The 17,792-nt window shown below is 44.9% G+C and overlaps 1 protein-coding gene across 1 annotated transcript in view; it reads left to right on the top strand.

Moving 5' to 3' along the window:
- USP10 (ubiquitin specific peptidase 10) overlaps positions 1-17,792 on the top strand; it is a gene marked incomplete at its 5' end in the record, with an annotated part of 69,849 nt that overhangs the window by 41,479 nt on the left and 10,578 nt on the right. Inside the window, 7 exon segments of the mRNA XM_082863212.1 lie at positions 1,686-2,747; positions 11,569-11,660; positions 12,159-12,268; positions 12,680-12,735; positions 12,968-13,071; positions 15,386-15,485; positions 16,268-16,445. Of these exon segments, the coding sequence (XP_082719338.1) occupies positions 1,686-2,747; positions 11,569-11,660; positions 12,159-12,268; positions 12,680-12,735; positions 12,968-13,071; positions 15,386-15,485; positions 16,268-16,445 (1,702 nt within the window).

The raw sequence follows: 17,792 nt of genomic DNA, 5'->3' as shown, positions 1-17,792 counted from the left end.
TGTTGTAAGATTAAGAATTGAATGTTGTAAGATTAAGAATTGAGATGTGGAAGGCACTGTGTCTATCGGAAATAATCAAAATCTGGCACGCACTGCATGATACAGCACATACTAATTTTTAGTGTGATTCACAAAGTACATCACAGTCTTCAGAGGGCAGCCTCCTCATGCCGAGTGTCCTTCACTTCTTCATGTACACCCGTCTCAGTCCACTTAGCAGCATTGTACCCTTGAAACCTCACAGGATAGGGGATACCTGGAAGGAGACTGGACAGTTCACTTTTGGGTATAATAATAGAGAAATTAATTTCTCTGTGGTGATTGTTTTCAAAATAAGGAAACAACAGATCAGCTCTCAGGGGCCAAAGGATTCAAATTGTCCTATTGGCGGCTTTATAGTAAAGCCTGCTGTTAGGCGTAACCATCATTAGTATTCTTTTTTCAGGAACTTTTTGTTTGTCAGGCTGTTGTATTCCCCCTACCCCCAGGGCATGTGATATCAAAACAGATGGAGAATTAGGAAACTGTTTAGGGCCCTGGCCCCTCTGTGGGGCTGTTTTTTCTTCTCTAAAAAGACTTCCAAAGTAAAATATATTCAGTTTTGTTAACAGAATATGATTATTTTGGTATGGTGATTTTTTTTTTCCTTGAAATACATACCTTGGAAAAAAAGTGTGTCTCTTGTTCTAGACTTGGAGAAATCTTCAGTTATGCACGAAAAATGAGTTAAAAAGCACGTGTCCTTTCCTTAACTTCTAAATGTATAACTACTTCATCAGATATAAGATGACATTGGTGCTTGGTGTCTATTGAAAGACTCAGTTGATTCTAAAACTCAACCTAATTTCTGAGCTGTGGCCTATGGAAAAATGTCCATGTCAGAATGGATAGAATAGATGGTTGTCCATGTTAGAACGGATAGAATAGAATAGAATGGATAGAATAGATGGGGAGAAAGTAATTGAAGGATTGCAAGGAGATTTTTAAAGGTTTGCAGTCCTAACTTTATCTTTTTGGGATTTTTGGAAGTACCTTCATTACCCATGGAGTTAATCTAGTATGAATTAATTTAGTAGAATTCACATGCACTCATGTAAGGCCATTTTTGGACTTCAGTTAAGGTTGTCAGTAGAGAAGATCCGGGAGATGGATAATTTGAAAGAGTGCTTTTGTGTGAATCATATTTTTGGAATTACTAAATTACATGAATTAGAGAAGCCATATATATATATATAGCATTGATTTTTAAGTCCCCATGTTAGTCATCTTGGTTTTTTAAAATTAAGTTTTCCAAGATACATATGCCCTAGTCTCACGCTTATAGAGTTAGCTAATAAAGTCAGATATCATTATTGAGGGATGTGTTTAGATAGGCAGAATATTATTTGCTTTCTATTATAATTTTGTTTTAATTTCTACCTTCTGAAAGTCTCCCTTAGCTACCCTGAGAGTGGAAAATAAATACAGGCTTCTGTATTTCATATCCCCAGGTTAAATATAATTTTGTAGTTATTTATTTCAGCAAATTATTTATTCAGCACAGAAATTAAATGTCATAGCTTCGTTAATTACTACAAGACTTTAGGTTTCATTTTCAAAAAGGCATAATTACTGAGACTTTTATAGTTTGTATAGCTGTGTTCTTAACTAATGGGATGTTTACTGATCATTTTCTTTCTAAACAGGGCAGGACTGTCAGAGAATTGAATTTGGTGTTAATGAAGTAATTGAACCCAATGACACTTTGCTGAGAACTCCCAACTACAGTATTTCAAGCACATTGAATCCTCAGGCCCCTGAATTTATCCTTAGTTGCACAGCTTCCAAAAAGATCCCCAATGACATCGATAAAGAAGTGAACTACAGCTCAGCTGACTGCCAGTACCCAGGCTCTGCCCTCGCCCTGGATGGCAGCTCTAACGTGGAGGCGGAAGTTTTAGAGAACGATGGCGTCTCGGGTGGTCTTGGACAAAGGGAGCGTAAAAAGAAGAAAAAACGCCCCCCTGGATATTACAGTTACTTGAAAGACGGCGGCGAGGGTGGTCCTTCCACAGAAGCCCTGGTCAATGGCCACGCCGGCCCAGCAGTCCCCAGCAGTGTAGGCACGGAGGATGTGGACTCGATGGGTGATGTGCCCCCCGTGGGGACACCCAGGACTTGGGGCAGCCCCCAGGACACCACGGACTTCGTCAGCGACGCCGTGCCTGCTGGTTCTTTCCCCGGAGCCCTTGACAGCGGGGCCAGGACTGCAGGGCAGCCTGAGGGCTGCCCCGGGGCCAACTTGGAGCCCTCTCGCCTCCCTGCAGAGGCCAGCAGGGACACCCTGTTGAGGACAGCTGTGGCTCAGCCTGCCGTTGGGACCGATACTACTGAGAACCTTGGAGTCACTAACGGACAAATACTTGAATCCTTGGGTGAGGGCACGGCTGCCAACGGGGTGGAGTTGCACACTGTGGAGAGCTCGGACTCGGAGCCCGCCAGGGCCGAGAGCGGCGCCCCTCCTGCGGACGCCGCGGCCTCTGCAGCGGCCGCCGCCCCTGCCGGTCACGGTCAGCCCGCCAAGTCGTGGGCCAGTCTTTTTCATGGTTCTAAGCCCCCTTCCTCCTGCGCCGCCCCCTCGCCTGTGGTTTCCATGGAAGCTAAGTATTCCCCTCCTGCCACATCTTCCCTGGTCTCTGAAAAGCAGGCCGAAGTCAAGGAAGGGCTGGTTCCAGTTTCAGAAGATCCTGTAGCCATAAAGATTGCAGGTATAGTTCAAAAGATACAAGTGTGAAGCCAAGATGGGAGCAGACAGGCTGGGCTAAAAACTTTGCTGGTATGTTGTTGCCCACAGCGGTAGTAGATTGATTACCCGTGTGTGAAGAGGAATTTCTGAATAGTGCCTGTACCTTAAATTTCACTAAAAGTATAATGGTGTATGAGCAAAATGGGGTGAGGAGGGGGTGTCGTACCTTTGTGTTAAGTGGAAAATCCATGTCCATTACCACTTTTTTTGCCAGTCCTTTCCTATTGACCAACTGCATTTCCCTTTCTTGCCTTTTGAGCGAGTGGCTGCTCCGCTGTGTGACTGGGTGGTAGGCGGCCCCATCTGTGTCCCAGCTGTTGTAGACCTTTGGCGTCATAATCCCTGACTTTGCATTGTGTCTTTATTTCTCAGGACATAAGCAAGCCTCTGGGCTTTGCTTTTTAATGCCTGCTTTGGGTGGAGTAAATGGACTTCACCCAGTTTTAGCACACCAAGGCCAACTCTTGACAAGATGAGAAAAACGGTACCAGTTTGCCGTAAAGTTAATGTTGTATTCGACGTGCTGAGGCTCAGAAGTAGGACCAGTTCACAGTAAAACTATAAAGCTGCATGACTTGTGATTTTTAAAGTTAAAGTAGAAAGTCAGGAACAGAGGAGCCGTGTCTGTTTATATACGTCTAAGAAGCCGGGGCTGCTCTTCAGGTTTCATTGTACTGGGGAGTTTACTAGTAACCACCTTTTCAGGTTTTTGCCCCTGAGCCGAGTTAAAGTTAGCTGTCTCACTTAGGCTTTAGGTGATGTTTGCTGATATAACATTTTGGTATGCCTGACAGCATTCATTACCAGGCTGAGGGGGAAGCAGTAGCAAGATGCAAAATGCGCACCCTTTTATGAATGGCCAGAATTCCAGCAGATATAAAACACATCCTTTTGATGGCAGTAAGATGACAGCAAGCAATACTTAAAAATCATTTTTTTTTCCGTTTTTTTTTTTTTTTTTTTTTTTTGCGGTACGCAGGCCTCTCACTGCTGTGGCCTCTCCCGTTGCGGAGCACAGGCTCCAGACGCGCAGGCCCAGCGGCCATGGTTCACGGGCCCAGCCGCTCCGCGGCATGTGGGATCTTCCCGGACCGGGGCACGAACCCACGTCCCCTGCATCAGCAGGTGGACTCTCAACCACTGTGCCATCAGGGAAGCCCTAAAAATCTTTTTTAATGAGCATTTTATTCCTTATACAGAATACATTATTTTGAATAATCTAGGTATCTGGAGTTCTCTTAAAATGAGAAGTTAATTGATAGATGAATCACCATTTTGGGCTTTAAAGTGATAACTTTTAGGTTATTTGGGTGAATTTTTTACTATAAATATTAAAATGCTATTAATGTTTTATTATTATTAAAATGTGTGCATTGCAAGGGAAAGCTGTCAAGGTCAGGAAAGGGGAGTAAAAGCCTTTGAATATATCATTAAGTTAAAAGTTTATTTTTAGTCTGTAATGAGAGATACGTGGTGTGACGCTTTTAAAAACGTGCATTCTGAGTTTAGTCAGAAGGCATTGTAATTGTATTTCTGTTCCTAAAAATTGCTTCACAAAGGAAAAACCTCCCATTCCTGTGAAATTTTCTCATTCTTTATTTAAAATAAGAAAGAAAAGATTCATTTTAAATGTTTTAAAGCATTCTAGTCATATGACTTTAAATGTGGTTTGATAAGTAGTTTGCCGTGTATGTTAAAATCTAGTTGACCTGCTAAAATCTAATGTTAACCTGCTTTCTAAAACATTGTGAAGGGAATTCCCTGGTGGTCCAGTGGTTGGGCGCTTTCACTGCTGGGGCCTGGGTTCCCTGGTCGGGGAACTAAGACCCTGCAAGCCCCACGGCACGGCCAACAACAACAAAAAAAGAAAAGTAAATTAAAATGATGTAAAAGTAGAGGCTCTTAGTTATTTGTATTAATGGAGAGTGTTGCTACAATTTAATCATTTTTGAGTTGATGCAGTGTGTTCCTCCATTGCTGTGGGGGGGACCCCCGTTTATTTTCTTAATTCTATTTTTGATTAGGTCAGTTGTAAAGATGTTTTAATTATCTGAGCAGAAGTGTGGTTCCTTTTAAAATACTTCATTCTTTTGAGCCTGGTTATCGAACCTTAGAAATATACAGTGTAGTTGCTGACAGTTTTCAGTATTTCATGTTGTGAAATAATGCAGTGATAGTCGTCACTCTTGGAATCATACCGAGCTTAGGTAAAGAGGATTGCTTGGAATTTTTTCTTCTGTCACATTCTCCTCCTGAGAGGTTTTACTTCATAAAAACGGTAAGGTAGGTTCAGTTTATTGTACAGATCACTACCACAGACTCCCCCTAAATGGGCACGCTTTTAAGCGTAGGCCCACTTACTTTAAGCGGTCTTTAACTGTGTGAAATTCTAGCTCCGTTAAAAGATCTGTTGATGTTGGTTATCATAGAATTTGACTTGCATTAGCGTCTAAGTGGTTCTACTGAGAGAATAATTTTTGTGTTTATCATTATATTTATTGACTTTTGGGAAAGAAAGAGGAGGGAACAGCCATTCAGATAGGATCACTCTTTTCTGAGTTCTTAGAGTAATATCAGTCTCCACAGCCAGTTTCTGACCCCAGGGCCGTTTATTCTGGATGTCTGCATTTCTGGATCATCTGCCCTGTCCTTAAGTCTGTGCTTAACAAATGCCAAATAGTTTCTGTATAACCGCAAGTGAAACACAAATCAACTGTAAACAAAGAATTAGAATCACATAAAGCCTCTTGAAATGAAATAGCCAGCTTTCAGTTACCCACGGGCTGTTTACCCATTGCTGTAATGGCTTCTGCTTTTCCCTTTTTGGTGGCAAGGCCGTCTTCTTGGTGTCATTTGTCAACATTTTTTTTTTCATTTGCTGTTTTTCTTAAGTGTAAACTCTTACTTAAGAAGGAGATGGAAGGGAAGAGCACTTACACTGAAGCACCAAATGCCTTCCCTAACCTCGCGGGGAGTATGAACCTGCACAAGAGGACCGCGGGGTCCGTGTTTCAGTGAGTGGTTTGTGTCTGTGAGGGGATATATGCCATTTTTCAGTAGGAATAACTGAGCTAGGAGGTGAGCAGAAGAAACTTGAAAATCTTAATTCTTATAGCTTGTATTGAAAGCAGTTGCAAAACTTGAGGCACACCCCTGTTGGAGAGTAAGTATGACAAATACCAGAAAAGTAGGAGTGATCTCTGCCTGTGCTCCCTCCATTAGCTCAGGGTCAGAGTTTGAAATGAAACATATCCTTGTGATGAACATTACACTCTTCCTGGTTTTTTACTGAGGATCACTTGTCCTATCCCAAACCTAAATTGTATCAAATGCTTTCAAATCACAAATAGAGCTGTTTTGTATTTTATGTTTTGCATCAGTGTATTTTGGTTTAAAGGAGTGTAAATAATGGTGGGCGAGGAGAGAGACTAGGCCAAATGCCCAAACAGGAGGAGTTAAAATTCCAGTGTAACAGAACTAGGTAAACTGAGGTCGTAGAAAGCTTAGAAAAAATTCTATTCTGTGGGGGAGTTGAGGTATCTAGTAATGTCATTTATTATGAATTTTGGTAAAACACACTTAGTAGATGATTTTGCACAGTTTTATACCTAAAAATTGTTGCTGGAGAGAGCGACAAAATCACTACAAGTTGGATCTGCTCAGAAAAATGAGTTCCTGGGTCTGTATTTATTGTAAACAAACATATACCCCGATTGATCTTTGTTTTAGTGGTTTATAAATCACATTTATATTCAACACTTTCCCTGTTCTTGGGAAATAATTCTCCAACATTTTGCATTTTCTCTTCAAATTCTCCGAAGCAGCACAGGCAGTGACCATGCAGCAGGCCCTGAGCTGAGGAGGTCCAGCACCTGTTTGCAGAAGTCACACTTGTGGGGTGAGAGTTCAGTCCATGTCTAACTTGATAGGTGTATGTCCTTGCTAATATTTCTGTCATGTCTCTTTTAAAGAACTAAATGGACACTCCTCCACTTACAGAACATAAGTTGATCTGTAGCCAATGGGTAGTGGTACATTTTGGTCACTTTGCTGTCCTCCACCTGATTAGGTAACCAAGATAGCGTGTGTTCTTCCAAAGTGACGTAGTGAGGAAAAGAAAAACACTTGGAGAATGTTCTGGACAGTTAGGAAGATGACAGAAAAGCAGGTCAGCAGCATCAGAATGTCAGTTACGAGCCGGTTATTGAGCCTTAAGAATCAGTGAAAGTTCTGCAGCTTGCGTTTTCATGGATTTTAAATGGTAATATGACCTAAATGCTAATTTTAGGAAAACAAAATTTGATGCATAAAAATATAAGAATAATCCTAGTTTATGTGGACTTAAAAGTTTACAATGCCAGTATTGCCATTGAGTTTATGGATCATTTCATCTGAGTGATATGTGGTTATGTATGCGGGCTACTATATACGTCAGTGTTTGAGCTGTTACGAAGATGAAGATAATGCTTTCAGTTTCATATCTTTTATGTGATACGCAGTCATTCTGGCATTTTGTGCCATGCCTATAACATCATTCCGGGGCAACCCTGCCAACTACTGTGGAAAAGATGGTTTGAGGAGGCCACCTTCGTAAAGTTACTGTCTAAACAGATCTGAGTAGTAAATTATACCAAGAACAATGGATTGAAAAGAAGGCCTCTGGGGGGAAGGTTTGTTACTACAGTCAACTTCTGATAATTTGCCCTAAAAGGAAGTAAAATAGAAAACCAACAGTGATGACTTGGGACCATAGGTCAGATTTAACGGTTCAACCTCAGGAAATACCCCACTCTCTCTCTTCTTTGGCTGCCCTTCAGTGCTCATTGGACTTTAGCAAAATCTAAATGGAAACGGTGATGTTGTTATTATAAAAGGAACTTAATTAAATAGAGCCAGCTGTTATACCAAAAAATTAAAAGCAGTATTCATACTCGCTTGTCTGCATTCATGAATATTGACTTCTGAAATACAGCAGTAAGATTCATTTATTTTAGGAGCATTCAGTAACAGGAATGGAGATTGTTTACAGGAATTAGCATTGCCTTTGTACCGGTGCTGCTTGACTGGGTGGGAGAAGAGGAGCTGCGCACGGCAGACTGGCGGACTCCGTCAGACGTTAGCGTCTGGCTCAGTTTGTGGTCATTGAAATTCTTCAGGGGGAGGAACGCTCAATGTACAGTGTGTTATAAAACTGAACATTTAAATTGTGTGGATGTTTGGTTTTTAAGAGAAAATCTTAGGCAATAAGATATTTAATCTTAATTTTTTACAACCTTTCATTCCTTTTAAAATGTGACTTTATTAATATACTGTATACTCACAAAATATTCAAAACTTAATTTTAAGGAATTGAAGCAAACATTTCTTTTTGGAGAACTGAAAAGTGTTGGTTCTCTCAAACTCTTTTTTTAAATATAAACTTATTTATTTATGTATTTATTTTTGGCTGCGTTGGGTCTTTGTTGCTGCGCGCGGGCTTTCTCTAGTTGCGGCGAGCGGGGGCTACTCTTCGTTGCGGTGCGCAGGCTTCTCATTGCGGTGGATTCTCTTGTTGCGGAGCATGGGCTCTAGGCGTGTGGGCTTCAGTAGTTGTGGCTTGTGGGCTGTAGGGCGCAGGCTCAGTAGTTGTGGCGCACGGGCCTAGTTGCTCCGTGGCATGTGGGATCTTCCTGGACCAGGGCTCGAACCCACGTCCGCTGCGCTGGCAGGCGCATTCTTAACCACTGCACCACCAGGGAAGCCCCTTGCTTCCCCTTCGAGAGTGGAGTTGGCCTGTCATAAATGATTGTTTTTAGTTTAACAAGATATGCGTCCAGAGCACTTTTAGCTACATATAAAGTTATTTTTGAGTCTGTTAAAACAGATGCATGGAAGGGAGGTTTCAGATAGATCTTGCATGCCTGCCCCTGATCATTTTCTTTCTGTTTTCCTTCAGTGTCTGTATTGAACAGGAATTGATATTGTCAAGCCACTTCCCCTCTCATCTTCACCCCTGCCCCCAACCCCGGGAGACTTTGCTTCCAGTATCATCAAGAAAATTGAGGTTGCTATTTCATTTCTTTCCCCACGGTAAACTGTGGTGAGTCTGCCCTTCCCTAGCTCCTTCCCTCCTGCGATCCTGGGAGCCCCTTAGTGACCCCCTTCTTTTGTCTTACTCCTCAGCCAGGCTCCTGGCCAGGGGAGCCTGCACGAGTGGTCTCCACTCTTGCTTTCCTCCTTGAGGCCCTCGAACGTGCTTCTGCTTCCACTACTGATTCCAGCCGCCGTGTCCTCCTAGATCACCGGTACGGATTCTCCTTAGCCTGTCGCTTGGACGTGGGTGGTGCTCAGGGTTCCGCTCCTGACCCACTGCTGTCAGAATGTACAGTTCAGGCCCCGAGCTGCAGGGTCGTGTGTGTGTGTGTGTGTGTGTGTGTGTGTGTGTGTGTGTGTGTGTGTGTGTGTGTAGATATGTTACGGTCTGGTCTGTGACTGTCAGTGCACTGTTTACTGGTGTCTTCTGCGTACCTTTTTATCTGAGCCTCTAAAATTCTTAAAACTGAACTCCTGATTTCATCCCTGCCCAAAGCAGGAAAGAACCCGCTTGTCCTGTTGCATTTCTCCTCTGGGTGGAAGGCACCATCACCCCAAGCTGGAGATGTTCTCCTGGTACCATCTGCTGTCACAGGCCCCTGGCCACCTCAGGTTTCTCCAGTTCTTGGATAGGGCAGGGCATCCCCGCCACTGCCCCCACCCAGCTTAGCCTGCACTGTGTGGTCCCTTCTTCACTGGTCTGCAGGCCCTGCTGCAGCAGGGCCACCGCTCAGTCATCTCTGCACCTGCAGGTCCTGGTGCCCAGGCAAAGCTTAGCCAGCTGCAGCATGTCATTTATCAGAGGTCCTTGTGTTAGGAAGGCAGTTGGTTTTGAGTTGTATGGTTATGTGAAAGCTTAATATTGTTTTTAGATAGAAAAGTACTGTGGCAGAGATTCACAGATGTCTTGATGGGGCGTTCATTGCGGACTGATGCTTGTTTGAAAATGCACAGATGTTTTGCAGAGTAACTGTGCGAAGTAATTGCCATTCTGTGACACACTTGGAAATTATGGGCTGTTGTGATAAAATGGCTCAAAGACGGATGTAAAAATCCCCGGTGAGAAGAAGATCTTCAGCTTGTGGGGAAAAGTTAGTATCAGAAACCTTAGAGTAAAGGATCTTAAAGCAGAGTCCATTGTCTGCTGAGAGCAAAGAGCCCGGCTTCTGGGACCCAGGCTCGTAGGCCAGCTCAGTCATGCGCCCTGCACCAGTTCCCTAACCCCTCTGGACCTAAGTTTTGTCACCTGTGAAATGAGGATGTTAACGGTGTCTCTTTGACAGGGTTGTTAGGTCGATTATGAATAATACAGACGGAGCTCCTAGCGGTGTCAGTGCGGGGTGTCAGTCACGTGGGCGTGTGGTTCAGTTCTGTATCTCACCTGTTCCTCCCTGAAGGCCCAGCGCTGTGCCCCGTAGTGAGAGAGACGAGAGGACCTTGGCAAGCTTAGTCTAACTGAGCAGATTCCATGGGTTCTCTTGGGTCGCTTATGTTTCACTTTTTAATAAATGGGGAAATTATTCTCTGTGCTTCCTCAGTTAGAGGCGAGGGGGCATTTACCCTCACAGGAGAGAGGGAGGGAGTGTGTGTGTTGACATTAGAATCTTGCAAATTAATTTCTTCATTTAATTCTGAAGTCTGGCATCTGCCAGTGCAACTGTGTTTTTAGGGAAAAAAGGCTTCTTTTGTTTGAGTGATGCTTTGGGTGGTGGGTGCTGATATCAAATGCGTGCTCCCTAGTACACAGCCTAAAAGTTACGGTGTGGCCGCAAGTCATGGATTTGGGTACCGACTGTGCTTCCTGGCTCCTGTGAGGTCACAGGCAGGCGAGTTAACCTTGAGCCTCTGTTTCCTTTTGGTGAAAGCGGGATGGTTGGTGGTACTCTGGGATCCCTGAGGATTAAACGCCGCGAGTTAACGTTGTAAGTTGTAACGCACTTGCCAAGAGTAGAAGGTAGCCAAACACTGTGGCTGTCACTGTTAGAGGATTCGTAAGGGACGTGGGGAGACCTTGTTATAACGTTTCTAAAAAGAAAAAGGGCCAGTTACTTGCCAATATTTAAAGCATTCTTTTGTAAAGATGGCATTTACAGCTATTTTAAGACTATGGGGAAGAGTGATGTCAAAAGGTGAATCTGAGGATAACGAAGCTTATTTCTAAATGGAGTAAGGGATTTTAGTATTCCGAGTGGGACTTCTGATGAAAATACCGTTCAGTTAGTAGGAGATAATTGTCCGCAAAAGACGGATCATCACTTGCTGAACAGTCACCGAACACCCACTGTGATGTGCTGGGCATCCAGACGTGAACGAGACGGGTCCTGCACGGAGACACCTTTCTGGATGGTGTCCGATTAAGGAGGTCTGCCTGGCTGTCAGTGTTAAAAGAGCCTGTATCTTTTAAGTCTGTTCCTGAATACTGTTACATCGTTTTTTAAGCCCTTTCTGTTTCTTATTAAAACAGTCCTTGTGCTCCCTAGTGATATTATCACAGGAAGATAAATAAATGTCATCATTGTTTGGGGGGAAATAGTTTTGAAAATTTTAATCATTAAATAATTATGTGATGTTGAACGGAACGAAGCTGTAACAGCCTGCCTTCACTTTGGATGTGACGTGTGCTCTGTTGAACAGGGTCCCCCTCCCAGGGCAGAGCGTGAGAGTTGTTCACGAGATGCCATTAATGTCTTCACTGTGCTTCCCTCTTTCAGAGTTACTGGAGAACGTAACCCTGATTCATAAACCAGTGTCATTGCAACCCCGCGGGCTGATCAATAAAGGAAACTGGTGCTACATTAATGCTGTATCCTTCTCAGAGGCTGTCCCCAAGGCTGGCTTTCTGCAGCTTCCTCTTCCTTGGGCGCATTCGACTTAGTTCCGCTTCTGTGGGGTGTCTACCCCACATTTTGAATCCAAAACCTCGGTTTCTTACTGCTTATTAACTGGGCTATTCGTGACCAAAAAGAGAGAGATGATTTGTTGACCTGTGACGGACAGAATCAGGCAAGTGCCTCATTAAAATGGTCCTGAATAACAGGGCAGAGTGACCGCTTAAACTGGAAATCCTGTGTTAATCGATTTGACTATCTTGGTTGAATCCCGTTCTTATTTATAAACGACTTGGATATCACAGGGCAGTCATCCCCGGGATTATTTGGTTTATCCCCTTTGTGTTTACATATCTAAGTCGTTCAGTGCCCTTGGCTTGCGTAGTTGTATATGCTCTTGTGTTTTACATGCCTTTCCCCAGTGTGGAGCACCGGTTTTATTTCCTTTACGCTTCCTTACTGCCATCATGTAGACACTGCAGGCACTGGTTGCTTGCCCTCCGATGTATCACCTGATGAAGTTCATTCCTCTGTACTCAAAAGTGCAAAGGCCTTGTACGTCCACACCCATGATAGATAGCTTGTAAGTAAGCTGCTGAAAATGTGTTGGGGGTGGGCTTTCCCCCTCTGATAATTAGATTCAGATGGCAAAGTTCTTGATCTCCTGCAAATGAATCCTGTAATTCTATTTTTTTTAAAATGTGCTGTTCATGATTTTCTATGGAAGTTAACCAGAAATGGAATTGGAACATGGTTTAGCTGTGTCCTTCAGATTCAGTTGAATAAATTTTAGTGTTTACCAAATTATATCACTTGAAATATACCAAAAACTTAGGTAGAAAAGATTTACGAGCTCACTAGCTATTACAGCATTGGTTATCTAAAGTTTGCTGTCTTCATACTAGATAACGTTCTGCTTAGCCATCAAGGCTTTTTAGTAATAGTATGTCTTTTAAAAAACAAGTACTAAACATTTTTTCCCCCCCGTGTCTAGTGTTCGGCTAATGAATGAGTTTACTAACATGCCAGTGCCTCCAAAGCCCAGACAAGGTGAGTAAAAGCGGGGGTTCCGATGCCATTACATTTTGGGAGGTGTGGAGTCAGGTGACTGAGTTGGAGGAATTCAGGCTTGCTGGAAAGAAAATGTCTCTTTACATGCAGGTTGCTACACCTGTACTGTTCTCAGCATTGGGCGGGTGTTGGGGGGAGTTGTGATGAGTATGCCTTTTGTCATGTTAAGACTTCTTCAGTTGTAAAGATCTGTGTCCTGTTTCCGTTGCAGCTCCTGGGGATAAAGCCGTGAGGGACGTCCGCCCGGGAGCTGCCTTTGAGCCCACGTACATTTATAGACTGCTGACAGTTATCAAGTCGAGCCTGTCCGAAAAGGTTGGGGCTGCTGCTGCGTAGCCAGCGTGACGCTTGTGCCTTACCTGTTGCGTATTCAGTGCTTGCCCTCTGCTTGCACTGCGGCGATTAAGTGGGTGTTCAGTGGATCTAGGCTTGCTCTGGAGTCAGTTGCTAGGATGAATTAGAGTATGGGATGATAATGATGGTAATCAGAGACAACTCTTGTCATTTACTGTGACCAACCACTGCTGTAAGTTCGTTCCATCCGTTAACTTACTTAACCCTGTGAAGAAAGTGTGATTAATGTCTGCTTGTTCCATTTGAGAAAAGGGAAGTCACTGTCCAAGGTCCCAGCTAAGAAGTGGCAGAGCCTGGCAGCGGAGTTAGCTCCTTCACTTCCACACGGACTGCCCTGCAGCAGGGACGGGGGCATTCAGGAGTGCTGCATCTTCTCCACGCTCCCTCGGGGCCGTCATTTTTAATCATACACTTTGCTGCTGAAGGCATGGGGCCAGGGGCCACGGAGGTCTTGTAAAGGGCCCTGACGGCGTTCAGGGTAAATCAGGGGCAGCCTTTGCACAGTTAACCGGAGCGTTTCTTTCCTCCCCGGCAGAGTTCGTGATGAGTCAGTACAAGCAATTGAAATGATGCTAGAAAAGGGGAATTCTTCAGGAAATATTCAAGAAAATTGTGTTAAAACTGACTAAAGTAGTATTGTTTGCAGCCCCTTTGTTTCGAAGAAGAGGGAATACTCAGGGCACTGCAGCAGCATACCACCAGGGGCTCCTCATGTGCCCATGGCGTAGCCTTTGCTGTTAAGCTCAGGATTTGGGGGGTGTTGCTAGTGTTAGGAAGGCGGGCATGGAGTAAACGGTGCCCTCTGCTTCAAAGAGCGCCTCGTCCAGTAGGGGAGTTAGTACTTGAAGTACTAAGACAGATGAGTGTACAGATGCTGTAGAAGCCAGGGGCGGGCCCCCAGCTCGGGGAGCAGAGGTAAAGCTCAGGATGCTTCTCGTGGCTGAGCAGCGCTGAGATCCTGCAGCTTTCGAAGTTATATTACTTGTGGCTTGTTGGGGTCTGCAGGACCACCCTCAGGGTTGAGGATTCGCTAGAAGGTCTCACGGGACTCAGGAGCTGTTACCCTCAGTTCGGATTCAGTACAGCCCAAGGACACAAAGCAAAATCAGCACAGAGTGAAGACTCGGGCAGCGTCTGCAGGAAACCTCGAGACTCCTCTCCGGTGTAGTCACACAGGACGCACTCAGTTCCTCCCACATCAGCCTGTGGCCGCTGTGTGGCTTGTGGTCCACCAGGGAAGCTCCTCAGCAGCTCAGTGTCCTAGGGTTTTGCTGGGGGCTGGTCACATAGGCACCCTGCCCTCTGCCTCGCACAGACTCCTGGGGGGAGAGCCAGTGCTCAGCACAAACCACACCGTTGGCACAATTGGGCGCGCTCCCTTTTCAGTTCCTGGAATGGCGGGAGCCCTCCTGAAATCAAGTTCCCGGATGCCGGCCAAGGACCAACCCAGCAAGCAGGCCTTTCCCAGCACTGTTAACTCTTCTGCGTCTTGGGCTGTGCCAGCCTCTGCCCTTCCCACAGACACACTCACACCACACAGCCCCGTCCACAGCTATAGTTCCATTGGAGCAAACAGATCTACTCAGAGACCGCAAGCAGAAGAATTTGCAGATCCTTGGAACACTCACGCCGTTATGCTCCAAAGAACGAAATATGAACCAATCATGATACATTATATAATCAGATGAAACCAATGTTAAGATTATACAGCTAGTGTGGGACCATATTGTGTGATTCATCTGCGAATGGTTGTGCTGATGTGTGTTTGTAAAGCAGGCAGCTAAGTCTTTAAAGCAATAGAGTTTTTCACGTATAATTTGGGTCCTTTCTCCTGTGGTTGCCCATCATCGAAAATAAAAGGAGACATACAGGGCTGCTAATTTTACAACTTGCAGTGTGAATGGTAACCCCCCGGGGTTGTGCATTCTATTTCATTTAAACAAAAAAGCAACTTACAAAATAACTTTTTTATTATAAAGGTAACGTATACTTATTGTAGAAAATTTCGAAAATACAGAAAAGCAAAATTAAAAAGAAATCCCTGTTCTATTGCTTAGAGATATTTAATCCTCCCCCGCTCGCACACCCGATCTTCCCCACTTCACACATCTTAACTGTCCAAAGAAAAATTCATGTGATTTTTGGGAAACACTTTATGTTAAATCTTACTGAAAATTTAAGAGAAGGCATAGTTTGTATATGCAGGTAACACATTCCCTGCAGACGTTGAAGAGTAATTGGTTAAGATTAACGTGACCCTGTTTGACCTTCTCAGGGTCGACAAGAAGATGCTGAGGAGTACTTAGGCTTCATTCTAAATGGACTTCACGAGGAAATGCTGAACCTGAAGAAACTTCTCTCACCAAATAATGAAAGTAGGTTATGGTGTGCTTGCTACAGAATTGGATAGAACATTTTCTTAAGAACTATTCTTAAACAAATGCTATATATATGCTCATATAGTAAGCTGCCTTTCCCCCCAACAGTCATTCGCCCTTCAAAAATCACTTATTTACTCATTAAGATAACTAGTTACTTTTACATTGCTTATTGTGTACCACTGAGAATGTTGTGTTTGTATATTTCAAATACATAAATGTATTTCCAGAACCTCTGCTTTTTCCCCTTCAATTTGTAATTAGGAAAATGATTACACGTAGAGAAAAACTGAAAGAATAGGTCGGTTACCTGCATAACCACTGGATTCCACAGTTGCTACCGTGTCGTCCTTATTGATCTCTCTTTCTACTTCCCCAGCCCCCCATGACATTTTTCCCCAAGGGATTCAAAATCAAGTTGCACATGGCAGTTTAGTTCACCCCAAATGGTAAAGCATGGGTCTCCTGAGATAGGGGTGGCTCTCCCACGTGACCCGAGTTCCTTCGCAAATGATGGAGTCCGACTGCAGTTACACAGTAGAGTCGGCTTCCCCGTCCCACCTGAGTTCTTCTCCAGGTGTCCCACGGCATCTTCTGTCGCCGGTCACACCAGCAGGGAGATGCTACAGCATCGCACACATTGCTTTTGTCCTCAGTGTGGAATACACCCTGATCTCACTGTAAAGCTCCAGTGGACAAATCTGTGGAGGTGGTTTATGTAGAACTTTTATTTTTTGCTCTTTGTGTGAATAGTGGCCTAAGCAGAGTCTGCTTTTCAGAACTTACTGTTTCCAATGGACCCAGAAGCCGCTCAGTGAACGAAGACGAGCAAGAAGAGCCAGGCGAAGGAAGTGAGGACGAATGGGAGCAAGTGGGCCCCCGAAACAAGACTTCGGTCACTCGCCAGGCGGATTTTGTTCAGACCCCCATCACTGGCATTTTTGGTGGCCACATCAGGTTTTAAGCTTTTCTGGAATAATTTAGCATTTGCCTTTTTCAGGGTTTTGCCATTTTGCTGGAGGGGGGAGGTGTAAGATTTGTCCTAAGAAATTTGGGACTGGGTGGTTTGCCTTTGCTCCCTGTGCCCGCTCTGTTCTTGGACTTGCTGACGCTCGTCCTGCCGGCCCCACGGCTCTCACACGACCCACGGCGGCTTCCTGCAGAGGGCGCTGCCCCCGCCTGTCTGCCAGGGGCTCCCCACCCCTCAGTGACACTGACATTCCCTCCGTCCAGCTGCTCACAGCCGGGTAGGAAGAGAAAGACAAGTTAATGGAAATACATGTTTTGTTAAGAGAAGAAATTCATGTATCTGATTGGAGGAATTGTAGGCACGGGAGCCAGGTGAGCTCGGAAGCTTAGAGAGTGCAGAGGGAGCTGCTTGTACACAGAGGAGGACGTGTGGCCTTCTGGAGTACCTGGGCACCTCCCCTGCCCCAGTTCCCTCAAACTAGCTGCCGTTTGCTCATTCATGGAGTCCTAGAAAGTTTTTTTTTTTTTTTTAACCCACATTTGTTTATTTAATTTTGGCTGTGTTGGGTCTTCATTTCTGTGCGAGGGCTTTCTCTAGTTGTGGCAAGCGGGGGCCACTCTTCATTGTGGTGCGCGGGCCTCTCACTGTCGCGGCCTCTCTCGTTGTGGAGCACAGGCTCCAGACGCGCAGGCTCAGTAGTTGTGGCTCACGGGCCTAGTTGCTCCGCGGCAATGTGGGATCCTCCCAGACCAGGGCTCCAACCCGGGTCCCCTGCATTAGCAGGCAGATTCTCAACCGCTGCGCCACCAGGGAAGCCCTAGAAGGTTTTTACTTATTTACGTTAGAGCCGTTCAGTACCACCATTACGTGGAGTTCAGTAGAACTTGCACTGACTCCGAGGACCTCCTTACTCATCCAGAGTCTGAAAGGACCGCATTATAGCATGATTTCCTTCTGAAGACCTTACAGCTTCACCTACAGGAGTGTGTTTTTGGTTTTTTTAGTGAGCCTCTTAGCCTTTCGTCATCCCAGAACAAGAAGTAACACCCTTTTCAAGGCATCGAAAGTCAGTTCAGTCTCTCTGCTCTAAAACAGTTTAGGTTGAGCACCTTGCAACAGGCTAATGAGATCCTCAGACATGTGCCCGACCCCCTCCCAAGCTGGTCACACGACACTGAACCCGTCATTTCTGTGCCCTCGCTGTGAGCTAGACTTGGCAGGCCTCTCTCTGTTGTGGAGCTCGTGTCAGCCTCCCGACGCCCAGCCCCACCACTGTGGCTGCAGCTCGTTTTCGCCAGATGCAGAGCCTCGGGAAGGGCCCTTCTGGGAGAGGA

This window comes from Leucopleurus acutus, assembly GCF_964270905.1.
Source record: "Leucopleurus acutus genome assembly, chromosome: 20".
In the NCBI taxonomy this organism is placed as follows: Eukaryota; Metazoa; Chordata; class Mammalia; order Artiodactyla; family Delphinidae; genus Leucopleurus; species Leucopleurus acutus.
This window is presented reverse-complemented; position numbering and strand designations above follow the sequence as displayed.